At 37.2% G+C, this 27836-nt stretch overlaps 1 protein-coding gene across 3 annotated transcripts; it reads left to right on the plus strand.

Annotated features, from left to right (window-relative positions):
• The first annotated feature begins 336 nt into the window (after positions 1 to 336).
• On the plus strand, positions 337 to 27706 carry b3gnt2b (UDP-GlcNAc:betaGal beta-1,3-N-acetylglucosaminyltransferase 2b). 3 transcript variants are annotated; one of them, XM_084392937.1, is made up of 3 exons: positions 337 to 480; positions 19224 to 19354; positions 23992 to 27706. In XM_084392937.1, the coding sequence occupies exon 3, from the start codon at positions 24010 to 24012 to the stop codon at positions 25201 to 25203; it is 1194 nt and encodes a 397-aa protein (XP_084249063.1). In that variant the 5' UTR covers positions 337 to 480; positions 19224 to 19354; positions 23992 to 24009; the 3' UTR covers positions 25204 to 27706. The 3 variants fall into 3 exon arrangements, with proteins under 3 accessions (XP_084249063.1, XP_084249062.1, XP_084249064.1); XM_084392936.1 differs by lacking the exon at positions 337 to 480 and adding an exon at positions 10155 to 10267; XM_084392938.1 differs by lacking the exon at positions 337 to 480 and adding an exon at positions 10276 to 10415.
• Positions 27707 to 27836: the final 130 nt, after the last annotated feature.

Below are 27836 nucleotides of genomic sequence, written 5' to 3' on the forward strand. Positions count from 1 at the left end.
TATAAAATAATAATTGTCAGTGTTTGGTTGCAACATGGCAAGGATCGATTGGATCCTTATCAACAGCATGATTATTAAACAAAACAAAGTCAATTTAATAATAAAAATTCTTCAAAAATGTTACGTTATTAGAAGAAAGAAAGCCATAAGATTTTAAATGACATTATGGCAAGTAAATAGTGACAGCATTTTTCAATTTCTGAACTATATCTCGTTATCATATACAGTTTTGCACGATTTCTTATTTTACGGATGTTTAGATATTTGAACTTGAAAATAGCACTAAAATGATTTTATTACTAAAACAAAATTTTTTTTTTGTTTTTTTGTGAAGGTACTGATATTTCCCCTGTGAAGCCACAGAAAAGGAAAAGCACATGCACTGCACACGCTGCATGATTGAACTCCTTCCTGTTCTGTTCAAAACCACACCATGAGCAAAAGCACCAGAACAGAAACAGAAAGAGATTGTGAGCCCAGGTATATCTTGGATCGTTCTCACTCATTATCTTTTACCGAAATTTGTACTCATTGACTGTTTATCTCACTTTTCACAAGATTGCTATCTAAATGTGGTCTCTTTTGTGCCATGTGTTCTGCACAGAAGTGCTTCCCTGTGCTTTATTTTTTCATAAAAATAACTTCTCATGGTTTGACTTATGCTGTTGGATATGGAAAACTGACTGCGCATAATTGTGTTCTTGGGTAATTTTCCGGTTACTCTAAGAACACAGGCTTCCTTTATTTTCCGGATTTAATCAGAGCTCTAGATCTCACAGGGACCTTCTCTTTTCTCTTCTCTCTCTCTTTCTCTCCCCTTGATAATTTCCACGGTGCTTCATTTTCTGAGGAACATTCTGAATCCAAACTGTTCTCTCCGTGTAACTCTTGTCTGTTTCTCTGTGAATCCATCGAGAGGAGACTCTGAAGAGAGTTTGCCCTCTGACCTTTAGGTGTGTGTAGTTTAGGCACTGTTGGTTCCATAAATAGTGTCTTGCAATACTGGCTTTCTGGGTATCTTGTGTAGCAAGCATTCGAGACCATATCCACACACACACACACACACACGCACACAAAAGTCCAGCCATGGTCAAGAGCATGTGAAGAACGTTCAGCTGGCTGGGAGTGAGATCAAGGCTGAAGACTTTTCCCTTTTATAGCTGGAGAGAGGAGTCTGGACAAAGTAAACAGTGAGTAAACTACTGCGCTCTTTCCTCTTCCTCTCTCTTTGACTATGGAACATTAAGAATCTTCCCAGGCCTGTTTACATGACTGCTGGAAATTAAAAGGGATTATATTTATGGGTTCGCTCTCTTTTTCCAGGATAGAGATTGTGTGCTGCGTATAGGCGAGGACAAGGGAGAGAGAAAGCAGAGTAAAGTTCATTGTTCACATTTTAAATCAGCTAACCTTTTGGAAATCCTTTTGTTGTCTCATGTTCTTAAGGGAATTTGGTGCTGGAATCCCTTTATGTTGTGTTGACTTGGGATGTTAGGATTGTGGCATGCCCTGTTTATTTATAAAGCAGTCATCAGATCACTTTCCTTCATAAAACATGTGATCCGAATCTTGTACTGCTTATAATGAAATATATGAATAGCCTTGATGACCTAATTTCATACCTCACGTGACTTAAAGCAGTTCTTAGTAATGTTTCATTTAGTCTCAGATGTTATACTAAACCTTTAAAATCCAGATAAATTAGAATTGTTGACAAAGGAGTAGAGCTATGACCTTAATGTGGATAGGAGAGCTCAGATAATGAGTTCATATTCTTCTTAATCTATGACATATGATTGCAGAAGTTTTTTTTGTGTGTGTGTGTGTGTGTGCGTGCAAATCTGGGCAGTATTCAATCTGGCATGTATACATGCACAAAACAAAAACTTGATACAGATTGTATTATGATACCTTGCTTGTATTGCGTCCGTCACATGTCTGTCTGCGTATGCGCTCAATGCCAAGGTCAACTGTAGCGATGTAAGCACAGCTAAACGAGTAAATAACAGTAAATGTGACCTTACCTTAAGTTTGGACTGGCAGATTTCAGTTGGACTATATAGATGATGAAATTGAAAATGATGATTTATTAGTTTAGTCTGAAATTGAAGCATTAAGTATATAGTTACACTTTAATTTTGAGATATCTTCTGTAATTCTAGAGAAAACAAGTGAGCTTACTATATAAATCTGAGAAGCAGAAAAAGCAAGACATAAAAGTCTCCATTTACTCTGCACTAATCTCATTACTGAAAAGTGGTTGAGAGAGACAATTCAAATTAGATGTGAACTAAAGATCTCATTTGTGATTTTTGACCTTCAAAACGTTTGTTTCATAAATAATATAGAACTTTCAGTAAATGATCTTGGAATTCGTAGAATTCTATAATCTATTGTCAGTAAATGATTGAAAGCACACAAGTCTCTAGAATGTCATTGTCTGCTGTTGCTTTTAGGTTAGTCTTCACTGAAAATGAAGGGCCAAACCACATCTAATAATTATTGATTTTCCCATATCTTTGTCTGTGTAAAATATAATAGAAATGAGCAGCAATAAAGCTCTCGACCATCTTAACTTGCCTTTATTTCCTTCTAAACTTAACCTTGTGCTATTAGTATACTTCTTTTAAACTAAAAATAAGAAAGTATGGCCTACTTTCAGTCTACTTTTTATGTTCTTCTCAGAAATATACTTTATGTACTTCTCAGTAATATACTTAAAAGACACTTAAGTATACTTGACTTATACTGACAGAAAAGTCTAAGTAGATTTGCCCTATACTTAGTCAATCTTTGATTTGAGATTAAAAGTATAATTAAGTATTCTGAGTATTGGCTTGTGGTTGTGTTTACTCTGATTGAATAGCCTATTAAATACTTTTTCACATAGATTTACATACTGTCTTATAAACTTACATTTTACAATAGATTTGTTTGAAAATACCGATTTATACAGAAAACAGATATGTTCCAAAATCTGATTCCACTGGGAGCATACATAGGAATTAACTTCAAATCTACTTACAGTTAAAGATATATTTCAAGTATAAAAAATTAATACCTAAATAGGAACATAGTAGTATAGTAAACTAAATGCATGATGTTAAGTTCACTTAAAGAAAACAGTATAAAACTACTAAACTAGTTTACTGAGAGAATTCTTCAAACTGTACTTTCAAACAAAACAAAAAAAAAGTGTTGTACAAGTATTTAAAAAACGTATAGTTACTTGCAGTGTACTCAGTTTACTACTGTTACACTTAAAGTATACTTTTAGACACTAAAAAGTGGGCCAATTTAGTCCCTAGGGTAATGAAATAGTAAACTTACAAGTATACTAGTACATTGATATTATTATGCTTATACATAAAGTGTTCTTAAAAAATATTCTTGAACTTGACTTAAGTATAGCTACTTTAAAAAAGTTAAACTTGAAGTATACTTATTTTTTTGTAAGGGTTTCCTGTAAAGATGCAGTTCCAGATATAATTGTTCAGCCAGTGTGAAGATAAAGTTCTAGTGTTTTAGGCAGATTTTTGCCAAATTCTTTAGGCACAGGTGACTGTTCCCCTTGAGGACAGCTGGTCCTCTGTGCCAGAGAGAACTGAGAACGCCCACTTGGAATCAGTGACTAGGCTGAAAGACAAGCTCTTTTTTCACTCAATAGTCAGCAGTATGGAGATCCGGCAGATCTGGTGGATTGATGTTACAAAAGACGATGAGGTACTGACCCTGAGTCAGAGTGAGGTCACATCCTAAACTAACACCAAAGAACCACAAAAGAAGTAGGAAAAACTCCATAGATGCTTGGTGGTAGCACAATCACCATTGTGCTCTTCGGCAATGTCAGGTTCCTCTAGGTATAGTTGTGTTCATGGATAGTGAATTGTAATTGGCTTTGGATAAGGGGCATCTGGTGCATGGCAAGATTCTCAAACTGAATTACAGAGATGGGAGATATTTTACGTCTATATGTTGATGACTTTATGCCAAATTAGAATCTAATTGGCTCTTTTATTCAGTAGTTCCCTTCTCTTAATAATATCTTTTCTTTCTGCTTGCTTCTGACTGATCTTTTCATCTCCCCTGTGGCAGATGCTGTGGTTGCTGTGTTGTCCCGGCAACACTGACAGTGAAATAAATGCACTGAGAGCGCTGCATTATTGATCAGCGTTAATGAGTTAAAGGTGTGGCAGATCGTGTAGAAGGACTCTGTTGGCAAAGTCTCTGTATTCTGAACCACTACCCTGCTGTGTGTGTGTGTGTGAGAGAGAGAGAGAGAGAGAAAGTGAGAGAGAGTGAGCCTCTGGGAACTTACAGTATGTCCCAGATCTAAAATCATGAACATCATGATAGGGGTGGGAATCAGTATGGACATGGTGATATGATATTATATCAATATCTGGGTCGCAATATAATAACATTGCTATGTTATTCAAATAATTATATGTTGGTATTGACAAGCCAATGTTTCCCACAACAGTTTCTGTATGAACCTGAAAGTGAAAGACAACTTATTTACCTTTTTTGCTTTTATATGATCATTATTATTATTCATGCATTCCCTTATATCCCTTGTCTAAAAAAGGAAATCAATGCTTTTAAAAGGATATCAGTACTTTTATTCTGCAAGGAAGCATTAAATTCAGCTTTGCCATCACAGCAATAAACTACATTTTGAAATATATTACAATAGAAAACAGTTGCTTTAAAATGTAATAATATTTTACAATATTACTGTTTTTACTGTATCACAGTGGTGTTTATTTGCGTCATTGTTTGGTAACACTTAAAAATATGGTAGACAAAAAAAAGATATCACAAACACTGAAAACTTTTGAACGGTAGTGTGCAAATGGAAAACCCAAATAAACCTCTTTGAAAACCTCTTGAAAGCGGTTCCACAACGCTCACTTTACACAGTCACACAGACCACAGACAGCTAAGATGATGAGGTTATTTTTGTTATGGCAGAAATTAGGCCTACCGTAATAGTCTGTGCTTATTGTCTATTAAAAAGACAACCCTTAGGAGAAAACAGAGCTAATGGTCTCAAATGGTAAACAGCAGTCTGTCTTTTGCTCTGTGTATCCAATGCTATCTCACGACCAATCTCATGAGTGATTAAAAGGTGGCTAATTCGTATAAATTCGTACGATTTGTCTTAACCCACGTGATGGGTAGGTTTAGGGGTGGGGTCAGGGGTAGGTAATTCGTACGAATTCATACGAATTTGGCAACTCGTAAAATATGTACGATTTAGCAAAAATCGTACGAATTGGTACGAGTGAGGTCGTATGAATTGGTACGAATTTGCCACCTCGTAAAATTCGTAGGAATTGCCATGAGATCAGGTTGGTATCTGCGTTTGTTTAAAGGCTTGGTATTGTATCCATGGGCAGCTTTAAATGCTTTGAGCGCTCATTAACAACAAACCTTCTCACACTTCTGAGATGACAGAAGGTCTCGGTATGGATTTGTCTTGGAACAATGCAACATAATTTCAAAGCAGCAATCAGAAAGGGACGACAGGGTTTTCTTTGAAAATGTTTAAGGAGGGGCCTTGTGTACAGAACACACACTCAGTGTCCCTCGTTCCGTTTCCGTGGTTCTGTCTCCCCTGGTGATGATAATGCTCTCTTCCTTATCATCTCTATGGTTACAGGGTTTCATAGAACCAACAACATTTGGAATTCTACTGTACTGAGTACATGTAAGCAAGCAAAACAAACAGCACAGAGTTGCTCAGTGCTTAATGGCCTTTGAGGAGAGCTGGCCACAAGACCAGAGAACAAAGCACATTTTGTTCTTCTCAGCATGTCTTGGTGGATTAACATCTTAACCTTGCTTACTGCTTAATCTAATAATGCAAAAGTGGGTCATGATACAAATATTTTGAAGTAAATAAATTTTTTGTGTGTTTGATAATTAAACATGCACGCAAGCTGTGAAGACACATCGGTGGATATTTCCTTGAAACTACCCCTGAGTTCCACAGAAATCAGACAAGAACCACAGCCAAGAACCACAGCCAAGCCATGTGCAATTTTAGATTATGTGGTGTTGGTCTGTACGATAGTATGCTCAGGAATTATTTAAATATACAATTTCCAATTTTATTCAACACACAACTGAAGTAAAAAATATTCAGAATGAATACGCTCTAAAAGATTCTGGGTTGTTTAAACCCATGTTTGGGGCAAATATGGACCCAACCGTTGGGTTTAAAATGTAATTAAAACATTTTAACCAACGCTTGGGTTTGTCCATATTTGACCCAAACATGGGTTGAAACAACCCAATATTTTTTAGAGTGTATTAATCGTCATTTATTCTTTTCCCTGGGAGCTCCAGACAGAGTTTTGCAATGGTTAACTGGGCCTCTACTAAAACAGTGAATGCACTATAAGCATGGAAATATTTGCTGCTAATGTTTGGTTTTAAGGTTTGAGTCTGGGCTTAAGGGAAGGTTAAGAGATAATAAGTGCGCATTTTTGTCATCAGCAGATTTTGGGCCAGATGCACTCCTGGATTCAAATCAGCGTTTCAGGCATGGTAAAACAAGGAGGCTAGGTCGCTAATGCACCCCTTGAGGCCAGGAGAGTGAGGTTTACTCACACAGCTATTTCTAACTGGTCTCCATTACACACCTAGACATACTTTCACCCCCCAAAAAACAGAAGCATTTTCTATATTTCATTTTACTTTATTTTTGTACATTTGATAATCATATTTTGGGGGAGAAAGGCACATTTATTTTTCATATTTCTTTCTTTTTTTTATTGGTTCTTTTTTCCTGAATTTTTTTGAAGGTCAAGATTAAAGACACAAATTTGGTTTGAGGTGGCAGCCTTATTGTAATGGAAGTGGTCTGCTAACAAACACGCACAGATTGCAGGTTCAATCTCACATAGACATGAGCTAAAACTTTAGGGTACTGTTAAAAGCCCACCATATAAACTATTGTGGACATTGCTCCAGGAAACTGTTTCTTTGATTACAGTAGAATACGTTTGTTATACAGACGGTTTAGTGTTGACAGAGAACAGTGGAGGCTTGACATTTTACTTATTTGTTTTACACTGCGTTAACACTGCATTTTATTTTAGAATATGTTGCTATGATATCATATTAGTTTCAAAACAACAGGATGTTCTCACGCACGCGCACACATGCACACACACACACAATCTGAACATATCCTTTCACATGACCTCACATACTTGAACATCTGCCTGTGGATATTAATACAGTCCTGGTCAGAATTATTGGTACGCTTGGTAAATATGAACAAAGAAGTCTTCTTAAATATTGCCCTGATGGTAGAAATGGGAATTTTCAATGCTTTAGCTATTTTCTTACAGCCACTTTCTATTTTGTGAAGCTCAACAATCTTTTGCTGCACATCATAACTCTTATTGGTTCAGCGATAAATGAAAATTATCCTATCATTTACTCACCCATCCTAGGTGTAGCTAAACACTTTGGAGTTATATCCTGGCTCTTCCAAGCTTTATAATGGGAGTGAATAGTAACTGAGATTTTGAAGCCCAAAAGCGCCTCCATCCATCATAAAAGTACTCCACACGGCTCCAGGGAGTTAATAAAGGCCGTCTGAAGCGGAGCGATGCGCTTTTGTGAGAAAAATATACATGTTTAAAACTTTATAAACTATAATCACTGGCTTCTGGTAACGGTGAACTCTGACAGGTATAGGCCTATATTAGGCTGCTGTCACTTTAAGAGCTAATACACAGATCCAATATACTGATACACATGCGTTTTCTTTATGTTTCTTTTTGCGTTTCTTTCGATTGACACTATTTCATATAATTGCCAACACCTATATATATATATATATATATATATATATATATTTGTTAAAAATGTCTTTAGATTTTTTATTTCATTGGTTTATTGGATGTTTGTTTAATTCACTGATTGACCCTGTCAGGTTGTTCATCATGTTGATATAAGAGTAGTTGATATTTGTTGTTTTCTTTGCCTGACGAAGACTGCTTATGGTCGAAACGTTGCAATTTATTCAACTTCTTTGGGTGCAGAAATAGCAGTGTGCTGGTTCTTTTGCATTTCAGCTGTTTTCTTTTAATCAAGCCCCTGCTTAAGTGATGTTTGGATGTGCGCATACTACTTTGAGTCTAAAAAGTTCACTGAGAGATGTTTCTAAATATTTTCTCTCTAATGTTCCACTGAAGAATGTGCTGGCAGAATTTTCATTTTTGAGTGACCTATCCCTTTATTTGCCTAGTAAATGCTACATCATCAATAAAAAACTAAAAAAAAAACTTGTTTAGTCTAGAAATAGCCTAAATTTGGAAACTTGGCTCTGAGAATAACCTCAATGAGATTTTGAGGGTACAAATTGCAAGGCTTGAACATTCTCTCTGACCCTCTCTAACTAATCTAATCACACTAACAGAGCACTCCTGACATCTTTCTTTTATCACCCGCTAATGAGCCATTCAGTTCCTCTCATCTACCCTTTTAACTTGGCAAAACAGTGCAGTATTATCTATGGTTTTAATCATCTCTCTGTTAATGGTCAGTGTGTGGGGGTGTTTTACTGAGACACCCTCTCAGATTTGAGCAAAATGTAAATGAAGGGCCTTTTGATAGATCACTGGTCCGGATGTTTTTGAGTCTAAGATCCCTGTCTGGCCCATGTGCATACCACATGCTATAACCAGTTCAGTCTTTGCATAACTATGGATCTAAGGTTGCAGCTAGCATGGCTGGCATGCAAACAACCCAGAAATGATGCAGCAGACATGACTGACAGATGTTAGGGGGCATTCTTAGTCTATATGTTATTATTATGTGGTCTAGAGTCTATATATGGAAGTCTATTTTTAACTCAGTGGGGTAAAAGAGAGGTTGGTCTTCAGTCTCCATTTCACATTCGTATAGAGTAGTGTCCACAAGTCTGAAACCTCATTGAAGATCTGAGATTTAAAAAGTTTAGGATTTTGAAAAATGATAAAGAAACACGAATAAGAAATATTTAGGATTCTGCACTATTTCTGGGTCACTAATCAAATCAAATTGATCTTGTGTGGTGTGACTACTGACTCTTATTTTCTTACATAAAGAAAGGTCTTGCATTCAAGACTGCTGAAAAAAAAGGTAGGGTGGAGCAGAAATGCCACAAGATTAATTGGAATGAGGTATGAGCTGTCTATACTTTCTCAACGTTGTGATTGGTGGATTCATATGATGCTCCTCAGGAAACCTGTGAGGAACTTACAGCTTACTGTTTATTGTAGTCACAGACAAAGCCCCACCTGTGTATTCTGATGACAACTAAACAGAGAGAAACCTATCAGCACATCTCCCTCAGCTCACGGCCTTCTAACACATCTATTGTTCCTAATGAGACATCCTATTTTGAAAGGATAAACTTGTAAACTGAACTGTAATATTAACTAATAGAAAAGAAAGAATAACAAACATGAACATATACTTTTTGTGTGAAGACAACAGGTGTCAGCACGAACAACTTTGTCTGTGGTGAGCAAACAATGGAAACTGAGATTTATTTTAAAAAACATGACTTATTTCCCCCCTGTGACGGATAGCAGAGTCATGCATAACATATCTGACCTTAGGCTACTTCAGCCAACTTGGTGCAGGGAATTCAGCAGAGCCCTGTGAATTTCAGCACATCCCTGGTGAAAAACTGGTTAGCTGGTTATATCTTGTATTACATCCTGGTCGAGGTAGTTAGATGAGTTTTGGGGTGGCAGTGAAAAAACTAAATAAACAGCTCATTAGGCTACTCCCTGTTAGAAAATCCAGTTTATTTAGCTGGTCCTTTAAACGTGGTCAAATGGTAGCTGGTTTAGCCTACTGCTGATCCAAGATGGTCTACCAACAAAGTGACTAGCTAGAGACAACTGCAAGTTCCAAAACACGACTAATATTTTACTACCTTTTACATTCTACATTATTCGCCAGAATTTAACCCTAACCTTTAGCCTCCTGAACCCCAAATAAATCAACCAGTTGTGGTAGGCCACAAGAAACCCTTTCCAGGTAGGCCTAATCAAGTTTTCAATCCAGTGATGAACAGAGCTCTGTAAACAAAGTGAATGTTTGGTAAATAGTGCGGTAAATAGTGAGGTAGTGCTAGGTTTTTACCCCGCCCTGTGCTTTTTACACTGAAATGGGAGGGGTGGCTGCGTGCATCATGGACAGATCTGGAGACAGGCAGGATGTGAACACGCTCTCTCCCAGCTGGAGCTGAAAGGTAATGATGACCTTTACAAAGATAAAGGCTGAAGTGTTGCATTCAATCAATTCGGGTTCCGCTGTTTGATAGAAAGATGTTTGAAGACTGTGTTCCGGTTATAACTTTCGTGTTGTGTAAGGAGCGCGAGACTTTCCTCCGCGTGCGGGTGAGTTTTGACGTTAGCAGGTCCGCTAAAACAGTCAGCATTTTATTTGCTCTACAGCTTTGTTTAAATAAAGGTGTGAGCGGTTACAATTTACAAATACTGTTTCTGATCAAGTTAAAGTGGCTGTGGGCTTGTTTTCAGCATTTCCCCGGTTAAAAGTAAAGTTCGCTTGGTTGTTGTTTGGCGTCACCTGGGTGGGGAGAGAGTAGCTACAATCACAGATTGCGTAATGTTGGTTATAAACTAGTAAACATCTTCAGGAAATTCAAGCATCTTGTAAGCTGGTTCAGAGAAATAAGTACTCCAAACCAGTCTAAATTTAGTCGTTGACGGTGCATGCCCGTGGAAACTGCGTACGGTGTAGGCTATGTTTTGTACACACATCTTTGTTAGATGTCAAATCAAATTGGGCTTAATAGTAGTTCATAATAATGGATATCATTTGTTCCCTGTTATCCATTTTAAATTATAATTGTGATTTGCTTGAAACCTCGTAGCTTGTAGTCCACTTGTGATCTTTATCAGGTTGTGACCTGCCTAATCGTGTCTGTACATGGGATAGCCTACATTTACTTTAAAAATTGGTATATGGAGTAACTGTTTGTTTAGCACAGCTCACTTGGTTCATGGAATGAACAGGAACATTCTTCTTCCCGTTTAACTTCTAAATGCATCATTTAATCTCCATTACGTTTTACCCAAACACTTTTTGGTATGCTTCTTGTTTGCATTTGGTTTGCATTGTGACTCCTGCACTCAGTCAGGTGGACAGTGAATCAGACTGTCAGTTAATAGTTTTAGGGAAACAAAGTTCGACTGGTCAATTAAATTACCTCTAAACTCTTCCAGTTTTGTTCTTCCCCTCTATAAATCCAATCCAGCCATAAGAATTCTTCATAATAAAACGTATGATTGTTGCTTCCTGTTTCCATAAAAGCTTTATTTGTTGTTACAGTTGTCAGTTAAAAAATGTTTTTTTATTTTTTTTTATGACATTAAGTGTTTGCTTTCATTAGTAATACTTCTAATCTTGTAATCTAAATGTGTTCAGACTGTGCCCTGAAGAGGGAAAAAAAAGAAAAGGCAGACAAAGAATAAATCTGTGGCCACTTCCAGGAAAATTTCTTTAGACCTGTTTGATTCTGAATGACCTTTCACAAAGAAGAGAGAGAGATCCTGGAAAAAGAAAGTCATTCTACTAGTCCTACATCCTACTTGAGAGTACTCGAAAGTGAAAGCAGTGACCTATGAAAAAAATGATTGCATGTCTTAGAGTCATGTATATATTTCTTTTTGATGATTGGTTATGTTGCCATTTTGAGCGGTACTTTGCAGTCTGCTGTTGGTGTTGGGTGAGCATATCATACCAGCAAATTGAGAAACTATCCCCTGGTTTCACAGACCTGCCTATGCCACAGACCTATGCCTAGTCCCAGACTAAAGGCGTTCACACCAGAAACAAAAAGATAATGATGAAGATGTAGTTCTAAAATTGTTCTCAGTATTACAGAATAGCAGAGGCCACAGCTATAAGGAAACCGACACAGAGAAATAATATCGCTGGAATCACTTTCAGAGTGATTTTTTTTTTTTTTTTTTTCAGCTGATGAACGATAAAAACATTGACAGCCAATCAGAATCATTCCTGCTATAACGAGCACAAGCATTTAAAGGAAAAGATAAGCACGTGCTTACAATAAACAGAACAATATCGTCTGCTGGTGTGGATGCAAGTTATAGTTATCGTTATATTTATTGTTTGGTGTGAATGGGCCTTAAGGCCCAGTTTCACAGACAGGGCTTATATTAAGCCAGGTTTAGGCCTTAGTTTAATTAGGGTATTAAGTAGCTTCTATAAATGTAACTTAGAAAATAACATTACTGATGTACATCTTGAGACAAAACAATGGCGCTGAGTAAGCTGACGTTTTTCAAGAAATGTCAGTGTAAGTTTCTTTCAGTTAAAACAGCTCAAACATGCATTTTAGTCAAAAGTATGTTTTAATTAAAATATACTCATGTATTTGTTCTATTGATCAAGTATTTGAAAGGAAACATTGGGAAAAAACCTATCCCTAAATCATTTACTTGTTTACTCATAATATTACATATTTTTCCTGTAGTAGTAACTTAGTTTCCCACTCATGTTGTATGCGCTTGTGTTTTGTGGTCACAGGAGCCCTGAGCAAAAGCTTCTTAACTGACATTTAGGCATCCCACATTTAAATTTCTTGGGTGATATTGGCATGACACATCCACACAATAATGGTAACCATTTACAGCATGTCCCTCTAAGGGATTTTAACTCTGAGTCTGGAGTCAGAATGAGGTTCATTCCTGCCTGGTTTTCACTAGTGTGTAAAATGTTAGCATCATTATAGAGAGATTGCATGCTCTCAGGGAATGTAGTATTCATCAAGTCTGTGCTTGAGCTTAGCACAACCCTCATACTAGGCCTTTTAAGCTGTGGCAGTTCATTTGGACTTTAACTTTTGTTTTGAGAGGTAAGACTGAAATGGTTTCTGTATGACAAAAAAAAAAAAGTAAGAAGTAATGAAGTATTACTTCTAGGAGCACTTTTTTCTTTTCTTATGCTTCTGCATGGTGAGCAGGAGGGGTAGGAAGACCAAGTGCTCAGTTTGCGTCAGTGGGTTTTTTGACTAACTAGGGAAAATCCCTTGCAGTTTTGCTCATAATGACTCAAGGAATGCACTTTAAGGTACGCTTGTGCCCCCAAGATGTTAGCCATGTCTCATTCTACCCCTTTTTAAATCTAAGCATTTTCAAAGCAACCTACAGGATGTGATCAATGCAGTGAGTTATCTTGTGAGAAAACCGCAAGCATGCAGTCAGTTTCATAAGGACTGTTGGCATGGGGTGGGTGGGGGACCTTCCTGGCGGTGTTCCTCGGATGTGTTTTTAAGATCCCTCACACTTTCATGTACTTTTGTTTTGGTCACATGCATTCCATTTAGCTGCCACATGGGAAATACTCCACCCAATTCTTGACAATTAGCTTCAGTGATGGAGAATTCATCCTCTTCCAGGAAATCTGCTCTGAAGTGACTTCACATGTATTAGACTGTTAAAGGGGAGATCATGTTTTTGTTTCATGTTGCCAAGCTGTGTATGTGAATAAGCCCAAGTCATTTTTATTCTCATTTCTTCTTTCATACACTATTATTCAAAAGTTTGGGGTAATTATTTTTTTTATATGAAAAAAATATTTTGCATGGATGCATTAAATTGATCAAAAGTGACCATAAAGACAAGTAAATACTGTTAGTTTGAAGTAAAAATAAAAATTGTGGTTTCCACAAAACTCTAGTGGTTGCTGAAAATTCAGCTTTGCCATCACAGGAATAAATACATTTTAAAATGTATTAAAAACAGTTTTGAATTTGTAAAATATTTCATAATATTGCTGTATTTACTGTATGTTTAATTGAATAAATGCAGCCTTGTTAAAGCTGCATTCAGTAACTTCGGGATTTCTTCGCTGTATTCTCGCTTTTTGCTCGCAGGTTTCTCTCTAGAGCTCCCCCCACAGCTTCGGGATAGATATTTGACAACACTGTTGTAAAAACTCGTTGGCTATTCTCAGACACCAGAGGCTAGCAGATCAACGACATCAAAGCAGATGGGACATTCTTTAAAACGTCTTCTTCCTTCGGGTTCGAACAGCGTGAGGGAGCGCAATAATGACGGCATTTTAGCAGATTTCTTTTGGCCTTAAAGCAGTTGTTTACATCGCGAGACCTGATATCACGCGAGACTTCCTGACGCCAAAGTTGCAAGTGCGTATTTTCCGCTCACGGGCACCAGGGGGGTGCGAAACGACCACCATTCAACCCGAAATAAGTAATATAACCATTCCAATGACTCCGAAGCTGTTCAGTTAAGGTAAAAAAAGTTACTTAGTTCACCTTTAAGCAAAATAGATTCAAAACAAACTTTCAAAAACATTCAAATAAATCTTCCAACTCCAAACTTCTGAATAGTAGTGTAGTAGGTCTTCATTTTGGGACATTGTTTGTGTTGAGGAAAGTTTAGTCATTTGGCCCCTGGTTTTTCATGTCATTAGCTGGGTTACCATCACTGATCTATATAGAATGACTTTCAAAGATCAGTGGTTACCATCCAAAAACACCATCAGCAGAAAACATTCGATTTGTCAAGTGGGTTTAATGTTCACTACGTCACAATTTATTCGGCAAATGCATTTCCATCACCTATTATTCACATTAACTCTTTTTCGCACAAGTCAAATACCACCTCAAGGGAGCGTGTAAACTTTTTGCGACTTAAGGAATTTTTTTCCAATTTTGTTTCCATCACTAGTTTCTGCGATACTTCAAAATGCGCATAAAAGCAGTGGGTTTTTTTCTGTCCATCTTTTTGAGTTGATATGTTTGTGATCAATTATTAAGGGTGTTTGATCTCTAAACACAGATGAGTTTGCAAACCTTCCCTTCTTAATATTGATTTAATCCACACAAAAAAATGAGTCACCATGCACCTGAGCCAAGATAGTTCATAACAGAGTGACCGGTTTGCTTTTTGTTTAGCCACAAACATTTTTATTAATGTGTGACATTAATCTCCTAAAATGCCAGTGGATTGGAAGTCACACACAGAGATTATCATCAGTGAGTGGATGAATAAAAGTGCTTCTAAACTGTACTGGAGCTAAATATAGTTTGCTCTGTTCTCATTCATACATGTCACAGTTTTTGCTTCATGGTTTGTTTATCATTTGTGAACTAGAACAGTGGCTCTCAACTGGTGGGTCACAGGTCTGATCTTAAAGTGTTACAGGCAGTAGTAAAACTATTATTTTTGTTGTATTTAGCATAGTTTGGATGGCAAAATAACTTAGAAAGTGAAAAATTAGTCAGATGCCAATATGGACAGGTTGTGTGATATCTCTTAAGCTTCAAAAACCATTAACCACATGCAAAGTTAAAGAAAAGGGCACCCAGACTACATTTAGACACAGGGTCACTTGCAGTGAAGGCTAATTTTATTACATATTCACAAAACAAAGTTTGCAAAGTTTCCTATTCAGCCTTATGCCATGTTAATTTTGCATATTGTTGGGCTTATAACTTTTTATTACTTTTGTACGGTACACGCCTTTGGTGTTGTGTTTGGTGACTTGTTGAACCATATCATAGTAGGGTTACTTTTGGTGGGATTTCAATGGAAACAAATTTATTTGGAACTTGCCAAAGCATCAGTACAGAAACGGCTTCATGTCTTGATTAAAGATTAAAAAAATGTAGTAAAGACAGGAGAACTAATATAAAACGCTCTAAGAAATGGCTAAAAACGTAACTATAAATGCACACCTGCACTGAAAAAAATTTAAGTAAAATTTAAAAAAAGTAAAATTTACTTAAAAAAAATATGCATGCAAAAAAAAGTAAATTTCACATATGGAATTAAGTAGATTCTACTTAACTAAGTTAAGTGAAAGTAACAAAGAAAATAAGTAATTTTAACTTGGCTGGTAAAAGGTTGAGTAATATCTATTTAGTTGATGTTTCCTTTGCAATACGTTTCTCTCAAACAATATAATTAAGCAATAAGCCCCGCGAAGAACAGAAGAGGGGGTTCAGACTCCGCTCTGCGTCGTGCCTAACAACGCCCCTTAGCTGTTCTAAATCCACTGTAAAACACGGCTTCAAGGGGCTTATTGCTTTTATAAAACGGCTACTCCATAAAAATAATCATTTTAATATTTATTTTATTCATAAAATAAACACCAGCAACAAAAAATATAACGTTATAACACATTTATTCCTCCACCAAGCAATGTTGTTCCAAAGAGGTTGCTAAGCAACAAAGAATCACAAACGGCAGTTGCGTAGTAATACCAGAGCCCGTCTACGGAGAGCCTGCCCACTCCCTATTGAGTCCTATTGTACCGAATTTTGGTTGTAGTTCCACCAGAGCTCCACTGGGGGAGATCGCCCATGAGTGCAGAATGAATGGGAGTCTATGGGGCTAGACGGCTAAATTTGTCTCTTTCACCCGACTGCCGTTGAGAAATCTCAGATTCGATAGTAAGTTTTGCAAGTTCACCATGGGTTATAGGTCGAAAGTTGAATGAACGAGTACTTATGTCCTTTCGATTTCTTACAGGTTGAGTTGTTGTTGCCCATAACACGCTAGCATTCTGCTAATGAACGCTGATTGGTCAGTGAAGGACTGATTACGACCAGAGATACCGCTTGATGGCATCGTGGCATCTGAAGCGGGACCAGAAACAAACAAAACAAAAACACGTGTATTTACCTGTGTCAGCTGTGTTGTCGATGCCTCGAGAGAAAAGAAAGTGCAGAGCGCGAAAGCACCAAAGTGACTGAAGGATTGCCGTAAAGCAGTATCTCTGGTCGTACGATGTGTATGACGTCATTGACACTTTAAAAGACTTTTTAAAGCAAATAAGTGACTAAAAAATCTAACACCCAGCAATGTGTAATTTCTTTGCATCTCCTTTCGAATACAATATTCAAATTACTAGACAAAAAATTATATCCTGAGAAAAGTGGATTTTGATGGGTATACTGCCATAGACCTCCATTCATTCTGCACTCGTCCTGTGAGCGCCCTCATATGGAATCAGAGTGGAACTGCAACCATTTCAGAAGCTGGAAGTGTACTGAGAGTGAAACTTCTCGCCTTATTAGACATTCTCTGGTAATACTAATGTAATGCGGTCACAGATGTATGTTTGTTGAGTAATTTACAACAGCTTAGAACGCGGCTCAACCAATCAGAATCAAGGACTGGAACTATCCGTTTTATAACATTGAATTAAACCACACTTTTAAAGTATATGCTTTACTTAGAAACATCTAAGTAAATAATACAATAGATATTGTGTGAGACACCGTATCTACTTGTCAGAATTTACACTTCACGTGAACGCAGAGACCTCAATACTTGGTAGACAATACACAATGAGGGTAACATTTGATGTATAGTTTGTGTTTGAATGTCTCATTTTAAGTAGAAAATGAACTCCAAAATGAACTCCAAATGTCACAAAATGGCAAGTTACTAATCCTAACAACAAAAGCAATGATAAAAGTATGTAAATACAGCTGGAAAACAGTGAAAAATCAACTTCATTAATTATTTAAGGCCCAGTGCATGATGGGAACACCAGTAAAAGAAAATTGAGTAACTTTACTTAATTTTATAACGTTGATATTTACGCTTTAATTTCTACACGCTTGAATTGAGTACTAATATAGAATTTACTTCGTTTTTTTTATTCTTGCCTGAACTAACTCTTTCATGTTGTATTATTCTGTAGTATTTACTTAACCACAATCATTTTTATCAGTGTATGCCATTTGAATTCTGTGTTTGTGATGCTGGTTGGCAACTGTGATCAACTCAGCTCTGCTTTGCATTGTCAAACAACATAACGACAGGTTCTTTCTTGTTTTGACTTGTTCAGGACGTGTCCTGTGCTGTTATTTCTCTATACATTCACATTCTTCACATTCTTCACCTTTTCTCACATGTAAGAAAATGTAAGTCTCTCCCGCCTGCTGATACCTGTCCAAAAATAGATGGACATAACATCAGGTGCCGCTACTTATCCTCCTTGGAGACCAGAATGCAAAACAGACAAGCAAACATGCATGCAAAAAAACATTTACCAAAAATACATACTGGAATATAACAATACTCTTAATGCCAAATGCATATGCAGCAGCATCGCATTATATCTACCACCCCATGTTGTATTGTCCTATTTGTAATTACCGTTGACTAGCTGCAATGGTTTCTACTGTGGATTTTGTGCACAATTGCTTAAGTGTCTTTATTAACCATCAGCTGGTGGTAAACCAACAAGTTAGTCGTGTATTGGGGTTGGTTTTACAAATCAGGAAAATTCTTGCAAATTCAACAGTAAATGCATTGTCTGTTCACTTTTACAATCCAGCTGGAGTTAAACAGTTTAAAGGGCTTGTGAATGGATCTGTCTGTTTAGTCTGGTGATGTGAGGCACGGAGAGATTCAGTTCATTGTTTACATAGCAAACGTAGTGTTAATTATTAATAAGAGACTTCACCTCCTGGGGATGCTTACAGCTTACAGTTTCTCTCTGACCGTAAGTGCACTAAGTAGGAGCAAATGTACTGAATGCCTGGATTGCAGCTCTTGCACAAGTCATAAGTGCCCTCAAAAGTAATTTTTTTTAGCCCTGCAGGTCATCTTTTAACAAGAAGTTGTAAATTTACAGAACTTCAGCTTCCCTGACGTTGCCTTATTGCATAGGCTAATAGAAATGAGAATGTATGCTTTTTTTGCATGGTAAAATAAAATCTGTAGCTGCCCTTTTTTGCCAAATAATTTTGTTAGAAAAATACCTTAAGTTTAGTGTTTTGTTCTTCCCTTTATAAAAAAAAAAAAAAAAAAGGTCTGGAGGGGATATTTGTTTTAATGACCCTACAAGTTTGATTAAGCCATAAAAATATGTGAAAAAATAAATAATAATTTATTCACAGCAGAAGAGACTGTGAAAACCTGTTTAGCTTGTAGCTTGCTGTACTTTCGTGAAAAGGAACGCGCACACCTTCAGGCACTCAAAGATGAAACTGATATTTTTCTCTCTTCTGATCAGTTCAAGCAATGTCAACAAATACTTGCCCAGGTCAGACTACCTGAACTAATCCATGTGTGTGAACAGACCGTGTTTACTCTTGCTGTTTCAGGCTCTGATGTTCCATGTAACCATTATTACAGCAGCAGCAGCAAAACATGTCTGTTGTTCTTTCTCCTCAGACTCGGATTTCCTCGCCACATCATCCTTGTGTCTGTGATTTGCTCTGCCAGTTTATCAGGATGGGCTAAAAACAATTGCTAGCAGCTGAGCACCGTACACCTGGACCCTCCTCCGTCTCACCTGTGCACAGGTAAACATGTACACACTTTGGCCCAGAGTAATTTCACTTGATGATAAATTATTTTGATTTTATCAATTGTACAATCAATTGATTTCATTGTGGTTTTTTACTTGTCCACTGCTGATACTTTGAGAGCAAGGTGACTGATGTTGATATTTATATAATAGAATACAGTTTAATGATGATAATTTAAAATGAGAAGCACGTATTTTAAATGCTTTTTATTCAGACATATGAAACCAAGGAAATTGGCATTATGCATTTAAGTCGAAACATACAGATAATGTTGTTTCTCGTTGAAAATAAATGGCTCTCTGTCACTGACAGGGACATATGTAGTCTTTAAATCACCACTGATCCCATAGGCCAGCTGGCCCCTGAGGCCACTCTAAATTTAGTCCTTTATCCCATACGTGTAAAACTAGACTACCCCTGCACTCGGATACAGCGCTGTTCCATAGGCGATACTGGGCCTTTTACTAGTATCCCTTAGAGAGTTACGGTGTGGGGTGTACAAAGAATAAGAGAAGACTGAAAGGAAAATGGGCTAAGGTAGAGCAGGAAGAGAGAACGGGAATGGGAATGTAAGCTAAACTGAAGAATGTGAAGTTGAATAAATGAGAGAAGCCATGTGCAACAGAGCAAAGGGGTTGCTGGGAGACAAAAGCAACGAAACAAGAGAAAGAGTGAGGAGATGTTAAAAGAAGCAACAGGTGAATGGGAAAAGGGCATGTTCAGAATAAATGAAGTATTGATAATTAACCTTTAGTAAGTGTGAATCGTCAGTTTAAAGGGATAGTTCACTTTGAAATAAAAATTTTGTATGTTTTAGCTTACCTCAAGGGCATCCAAGATGTAGGTGTCTTTTTTTCCGCAGTAGTTTCAATTTTGATATTTTTAGGTCAAACTGTTCTTGTCTGTCAGTCATATAATGCAGGTCGATGGTCACTGTCTCAAAACACAAGCACAGAGTCCAAATTAAAACAATTCCCCATCGTCCAAATTAAACAATTCCCCATCGTAAGTACACATTGATGGCCTAAGACACGAAACGAGCGGTTTGTGTGAGAAAACGAACAGTATTTATATCGTTGTTATCTCTTGAAAACAGCACACGTCCAAATGATCTGACGGCGCGGGCGGGTATAGATATATAAATAGATGTCGCCTTGGCTACTGCAGTTCATTGGAACTAAACCGTAGCCAAGGCGACATCTATGTATATATCTATACCCGCCCGCGCGGGTATTTGGACGTGTGCTGTGTTCAAGAGATAACAACGATATAAATACTGTTCGTTTTCTCACACAAACCGCTCGTTTCGTGTCTTAGGCCATTAATGTGTTCTTACGATGGGGAATTGTTTAATTTGGACGATGGGGAATTGTTTTAATTTGGACTCTGTGCTTGTGTTTTGAGACAATGACCATCGACCTGCATTATATGACTGACAGACAAGAACGGTTTGACCTAAAAATATCAAAATTGCAACAACTGCGGAAACAAAGACACCTACATCTTGGATGCCCTTGAGGTAAGCTAAAACATATCAAAAATTAATTTCAAAGTGAACTATCCCTTTAATGAAATTTAAAACTCAGAAATATTAAAAGGGGTTTTTATGTCTAAAGACGGTTACTCCAAGGCATCCCAAATAAAGTGTTCTTTATAAACTAGTGCGTTAACTCTCATATAGAGTTAAACATAAAGAGGTTCACTTAGTTTAATTTTAGCTTGAAGGTCTAAAATTTAAAACGGCCTAGCTTGAAATAGGGTCAAGTCCTTAAAGTAACTCATGTCTTTGTGTCTACTAATAGTTTGTCTTCTCGACTTACAGTGTCTTATGAAGTCATCTACGGTTGACATTTAGACTTGTTAGCATGCAGTACTCAAGAATTTAGTTGCAGACATTCACAAACACATGCAAACAAACTCTGAAGCAATGCATGTAGTCATCTAACAGAATTAACTTTGTGGTTATTTGCGTCACTTTTCTGTGGCAAGTAGAAACTTTTGAAACTGACAGCTAAACTGTTCTGGTGAAAGAGAATCTATCCTAGGAAATGAAGAGGTAAGGCAGGTAAAAAAAATTGAAACCGAAACTTTGCAGTTTTCTGCAGTTGACCCAGATAGCATCTTGTGTCGTGAAGTGCCTGTAGTTAGTTATATATTTAAGAGTGCATGGCAGGGTTTTCTGGATGCAGCGCAAGCTACGATGTTAAAGTCCGTTAAAAAGCTTCACAAAACGGTGTCAATTCATCGTGAGTTAGTGGTTTGAATTGGACCTGTGGTTGAGTTAACAACAGACTCCCTCACTATTTATTTTTCAGTTCTTTCATGACAACTGTCGGGGTGATTGGCATGGTAATGGGTATGACAATGTTGTATGTTTGGTCTTGGCGGAATAGATCTTCTGCTGCTGCTTTAATTGCTGCTGCTGCTGTAGGTTATTGCTGTGGCAGAACAAGTACGGGACTTGCTCCTGCCAATACATGCACGACACACTGCTGTGAGCAAGTAAGACATGCTGCTGCTGTACAATATGGCGTACATGAATTACCCCCCAACAGAGCAGGTTACATGATATTTGACAATACAATACAACCGAGTGTACTGTACGTCAGAAAATCCCAGCAGATCTACCGCCAAAACATATGTGCTGCTGCTCCGAAGAGCCATAGGAACGTGTGTATGCTAGCTATGTGTGCCTGTCCCTTTAGTTTTGAGAATGAGAAATGGGGCATATGCTTGGTCTTGGCGGACTAGATCTGCCTACGCAGTATTCCCCCCCCCCAAGCAGATCTAACCGTTAGAGATAGGGCTGGGTATCGTTTAAAAATTTCCGATACTGATACCTTGACTTCGATACCGGTACCTGAACGATACTTTTTCGATACCAATTTTTTGAAATTCGTTTTAACAACATTACATTACCTAAAAAAAAAAAAACTTTGGTTTTATTTCCTATTTTGAGTCTTTTTTTTAAATGGATTCTAATCATTTAACAATATGTTTTCTTTACTTCAATGAGCTTGTTGTTTCTGCCCTAACTTAATGCATTGTTTAACAATGAAACTGAAAGAAAATTTCATTGAAATGCATTAAGCAGACTACGCAAAACGCATAGTGATATAGCGTAAAAAAACCCCATGCACTTATCTTAGATGTTGAATTTCAGAGGATTTCTGAAAGCGTGCAGCACTGCTAAGGCAAATGCTAAGTATTTAAAGGTTAAGTAAAACCCAAGTATTTAAAGGTTGAGCAGCGAGCTCATTGGCTACTGATACGGCAGGAACCAATCAGCTGCGCCCTATAGATAACACTGTGATAATGAGCAGGTGAGTAAAAGGACCTATTAGGCTGCATCATCTAGAGTTTCATGCCAGAACTTTGTATTTATGTCTGATTCTAAATGAACCAGTAAACCATTGCTTGTGATTAATACATATTCAGAAGTTTTTTTTATTTTTATTTTTTATTGTAAACGATTCAACAAAACATTCACATATTTCACAATAAATATTATTGGTCATTGTTTAGAGGTCCAGTCATAATGTAGAATCTATTGTAAGGGAAACTTTGTTTGGGAGTAAAAAAATACAGGGCCAGCCTAGTAATTTTTATATATATATATTTTTATATAATTCTCTGTTATCTAAATGAAGTCTCTTCTGCTCGTCAAGGCTTTTTATTTGATCAAACCCTAAATACTGTGAAATATTATCACAATTTAAAACAACTGTTTTCTATTTGAATATATTTTAAATGTAATGTATTCCTGTGATGGCAAAGCTGAATTTTAATGCAGCCATTACTCCAGTCTTCAGTGTCACATGATTCTTCAGAAGTTATTCTGATATGCTGATTTGCTGCTCAAGAAAAAAATTGACAAAATACTCAAAAGCCTATAAATCCTAAATGAAAAACTCAGAACTTCACAAAAATTGATGAGCATATTGTGAGAAAATATGCTGAACAAGCATCTAAAGTGTTATGGATATCGAACCATAGGTGGCGCTATAACTGTTAAAATGCTTTAAAACCATATATTTCCTATGGTAAATTGCCTGTATTGGCTGTAAATGGTATTTTACATCTATTATATCAGTGGTTACATGGTTGCTAAATAAAACTTAATATCTTTTGATGCTTTTGTGCTTAAAGGCCTTAAAGGCCTTAACTGCTTGAACCCCGATAAATGCTGCTTGCAGCTTTAATTTATTATTGTTAATGTTGAAAACCGTTATATATGATATTTTTGTGAAAACTGTGATGCATTTTTTTTTTTTTTTTTTTTTTTGATTCTTTGAATAGAAAGTTCAAAAGAAGCATTTATTTGAAATGGAAATCTTTTGTAACAAACATCTCTACTGTCACTTTCGATAAATTATTATCAGAATGAATGCATCCTTGGTGAATTAAAGCATTCATGTAAAAAAAAAAAAAAAAACTTCAAACTTTTGAACTGTAGAATATATGGCACAAATACAGTCAGTATCACTAAAATGATGGCATCAAATGGGAAGTAAACCATATTTATTGAGTTTTTTTTTATTTTATTTTTTATTAGGTCTGTTGCCCTGTGAGTAGTTCTTAACATGTCCTGATCCATGTCTTTTTTCTTTTTTTTTGTCTCTGCTGTTCAGGTGGTGAGATTTGACACCATGCAGGGACCTCGGAGGAAGGTGAAGGTCATGTTGATGATGACAATGGTGTTTATCTTCATAGTGGTGGAGGTCTCCCGCAATGCTGGGAAGGGCAACAGCAACAAAAATAAGAATCTGGTTCCCTTGAAGCGTTTTTGGGCAAAAGATCTTCCGAATAACGCCTACTGGAATCGCCAGCAGCAACAGCTAAATTACATCAACAACCCCAACCTAGAAAAACTCAACTTCACAATTGATAAACTTCCAGACTGGCTAAACGACACGGTCAGTCTTGATTCCTGTGACCCAGACTTCAGGGTGACCACCCAAGTCAAGGATTTCAACTCCTTACCGGATCGCTTCAAGGACTTCCTGCTTTATATGCGATGCAGGTCCTATCCCATCGTGGTGGACCAGCCAAACATATGCAAAGACCAACCGTTCCTCCTCCTAGCTATTAAATCTTTAGTCCCGCACTTTGATCGACGTCAAGCTATCCGCGAGTCGTGGGGCAAAGCTGGCCGCCTTGCAAACAGAACGGTCGTTACGGTTTTTCTTCTTGGAAACGCAGCCATGGAAGACTATTTCCCTGATCTCTCAAATATGCTCCACCATGAGAGCTCAATGCATAGAGATATTCTTCAATGGGACTTTAGGGACACCTTCTTCAACCTCACCATCAAGGAGGTGCTTTTCCTGGAATGGCTGAGCACCCGCTGTCCTGGAGCCAGTTACATCTTCAAGGGGGATGATGATGTTTTTGTTAACACCATCCGCATTATAGACTTCCTAAGCCGTCTTTCTCATGCCAAAGCCAAAGAACTGTTTGTAGGGGATGTGATCACTAATGCTGGTCCACACAGAGACAAAAAGGTCAAGTATTTTATCCCGGAGAGCGTGTTCATTGGAGCGTACCCTCCGTATGCAGGCGGGGGCGGTTACTTGTTCTCGGGACAGCTGACCCAGAGACTTCATAACGTCTCGAGGTCGGTGCCCCTGTACCCTATTGATGATGTCTACACAGGCATGTGCCTTAGGAAACTGGGTCTCGCGCCTGAGAAGCACAAAGGGTTCAGGACCTTTGATATCGAGGAGAAATATCGCAATAATGCCTGTGCCTATAACAGCCTGATGCTGGTCCATCCCAGAAGTCCTCAATATATGATCAAAATCTGGGCCTGGCTGAATGACCCAGCCTTGAACTGTCACTGAACTGCTGCTCTAGGGTTTGGCTGCTTTAAAGGGACAATTCACCCTATGATTAGAATTCTGTCATCATTTACTCACTTCATGTCATTCCAAACCTGTAAGACTGATTTTCTTTGTATGGACCAAAAAACTTTCAAAATAGCTTCTTTTGCGTTCTTCAGAATATATAGTCATACAGATTGGAACAACATGAGGGCGAGTAAATGATGACAGAATTGTCATTTGGTGAATTATCCCTTTAACGTTTGACCGTTGTTCTATTATGATTTCTTATTAGCATCTTTTCATGTCAATGGTCTGGAGCAATGATGAGCTCTTTACACTTCAAATGTGCTATCAATTTCAAAAGTGGCTCTGAATTGCTACCTATACAGTATTGCAATGGCTTGACTTTGTGTCAAATTCTGTTAATTATGTTACAAGTATTTATACTCTCTGGTTGTGAGGTCATAGGTGCTGAGGATTGTGGGAAATGTAGTTCAGCTGGTCTGGACATGAACACACAATACACGGCTCACTGAGCGCAAATATCTGTTAGTCATTTTAAGAGTTGTTGTTGTTGTTGTTTTTTCAATGGGAGAGTTGTATCATGGTAAAGTGAACTGACATGTTCAAACGATCATAAGTTTTACCAAACCTTTTTTTAAAGCATCTATGCGGCCGTCACAAGCATAATCTCACTGTCCATAATTTATTTCTCAGCAATGCGAATGAAGATATCGCCTTCCTGTTTTGCACACAAACAGCCTGAAAATGTAAACGTGTTCGTGTGTGTTTAGATTCATGAAGAGTTGGCTCATTTTAGAGCCCTGGTTGTGGGGACAACAGTTTTGGACCTCAACTGAATATAGGTTGCCTACCCAAACCTCTACATATGTGTTTTTGTGTGTTGTGATTTTTAATGGACTGCTGTCTCTCTTCCTTCTAGATTGATTCTTATGCAGAAACAGACAATCAATTGCTAGTCTTAATCTTATTTTTGTTCCAAAAAAAATGAAGACCTGGCCATTTCATCAAAGAAATGTGTTAAAGGAACAAAATCATTCACTCCTCTGCTGGAAAAAGCTTGTTTCCCTCTTTGATCTGATTTGAAGTCTTCTCAAGATGTGCTCAGTGTTTTGGTCAAAAAATGATGGCTGTAAAAAAACAAGAATATGTTTCATCTTACATTTGAAGTCAAGGCATCTCACAATTTACCTTCTTGACTAAATGAATGAAACTTTGCAGCCAATTTTCCAGCCCCAGATTAAGCCTGTTGCTGTTGTTCAAGCTGTTGTTGTATTTTTCCCTCCCATAAAGAGGCCAGGAAATGGTCTCAGCTGGATGACTTAATTACGGTACTGAATTTGATACAGCAGCCCCCAACTATGTTACAGTGACACCTGCTGGTCTGCTTATGTATCTTTTTCTCTTTCTTTTTTATGAACACTGGACATTTTTCATAACCTCCTTTCATCTTGATGGAATATTTAAATCATGCATGTGGCCTTCCAGTCAACTAGTAGTTCAAATACATTTTCTTTTTTAAGAGGCATAGGGCAAGTAATCATCACAGACTTAAGGCTGTGCGTCTTCACAGTTGTTTGCCGAGGAGCTAAATCAATTTTGTGTCATATTTTTCTTGTTTAATATTAAGTTGTCAACCCTGCTATGAGGAACGAGGGTCAGACGGATGTGTGTTTTCTTTTTTTTGTGTCTCCGATAGCAAGGCAAGCACACCGTTTAAAAAGCCTGATCTTGTGTTTGGTGAGAAAACAAAATAAAAGTGTTTACATGTGTTTATGACCAGTACAAAAAGCTTGTATTTACTATTTTATTGATCACAGAGGTAGATTATACAAGTTTTATACACTGGTATTTACTGTACTCTTGTGAGTTCTCCACAGGCTGTTGTTGTATGATTGATTGGTTTTTGTATCAGTGCATAACATTGCAGAATGAACACTTGTTCTTGCCTTATGCTGTTTGTGTACTAGAAGATCTTTTGGTTTATTTTGGTAATGCCTTAATGATAATTTGGTCTTTATGTAAATACGATTTTTGAACGTTAAAATGAAAATGTGTTGGGTAAAATGTGGCTTTAGTTGTGTATTTATGTGTATTTAATGTAGGTATGTGTATATACAGGCTCAGGAGTATGATCATGATAAAATCAGTTTGTATTTTGGAATTGATTTATTCAGGCATGTCCATATGAAATTTCTGAAACTGTAATGGCTTTCAGGTATTTCACGTCACATCACCTTCAAGAACACTTTTTTTGCCATATATTTATATGCTGATTATTTTCTATTTTTATTTGTTTGTATTTCACAACGCCTCTTACCAAAAACACAGTCAACCATGCAAACATTCCTACCAAAATGTGCCTGTTAATAATTTTGATCAATTTTGTGTCTGGACGTCTTTTGTAATTGAATATGCACATTTATGTTTTTGTCACATCTCTGTCTACTTTTTTTTTTATTTAACTCTTATAATAAATGGATGTTTTGTACCTCTGTCATTCTGTCCATTCCTGAGTGCTTCTTGTAGAGTACTTTGCTACTTTTTTTTCTGCTATTAAAGGGATAGTTCACTTTGAAATTAATTTTTGATATGTTTTAGCTTACCTCAAGGGCATCCAAGATGTAGGT

Source organism: Rutilus rutilus (genome assembly GCF_951802725.1).
Source record: "Rutilus rutilus genome assembly, chromosome: 21".
Lineage (NCBI taxonomy): Eukaryota > Metazoa > Chordata > Actinopteri > Cypriniformes > Leuciscidae > Rutilus > Rutilus rutilus.

Bases quoted from the DNA above. Each gene is read 5' to 3' on its own strand.
- b3gnt2b (XM_084392937.1), top strand. From the start codon at position 24,010: ATGCAGGGACCTCGGAGGAAGGTGAAGGTCATGTTGATGATGACAATG.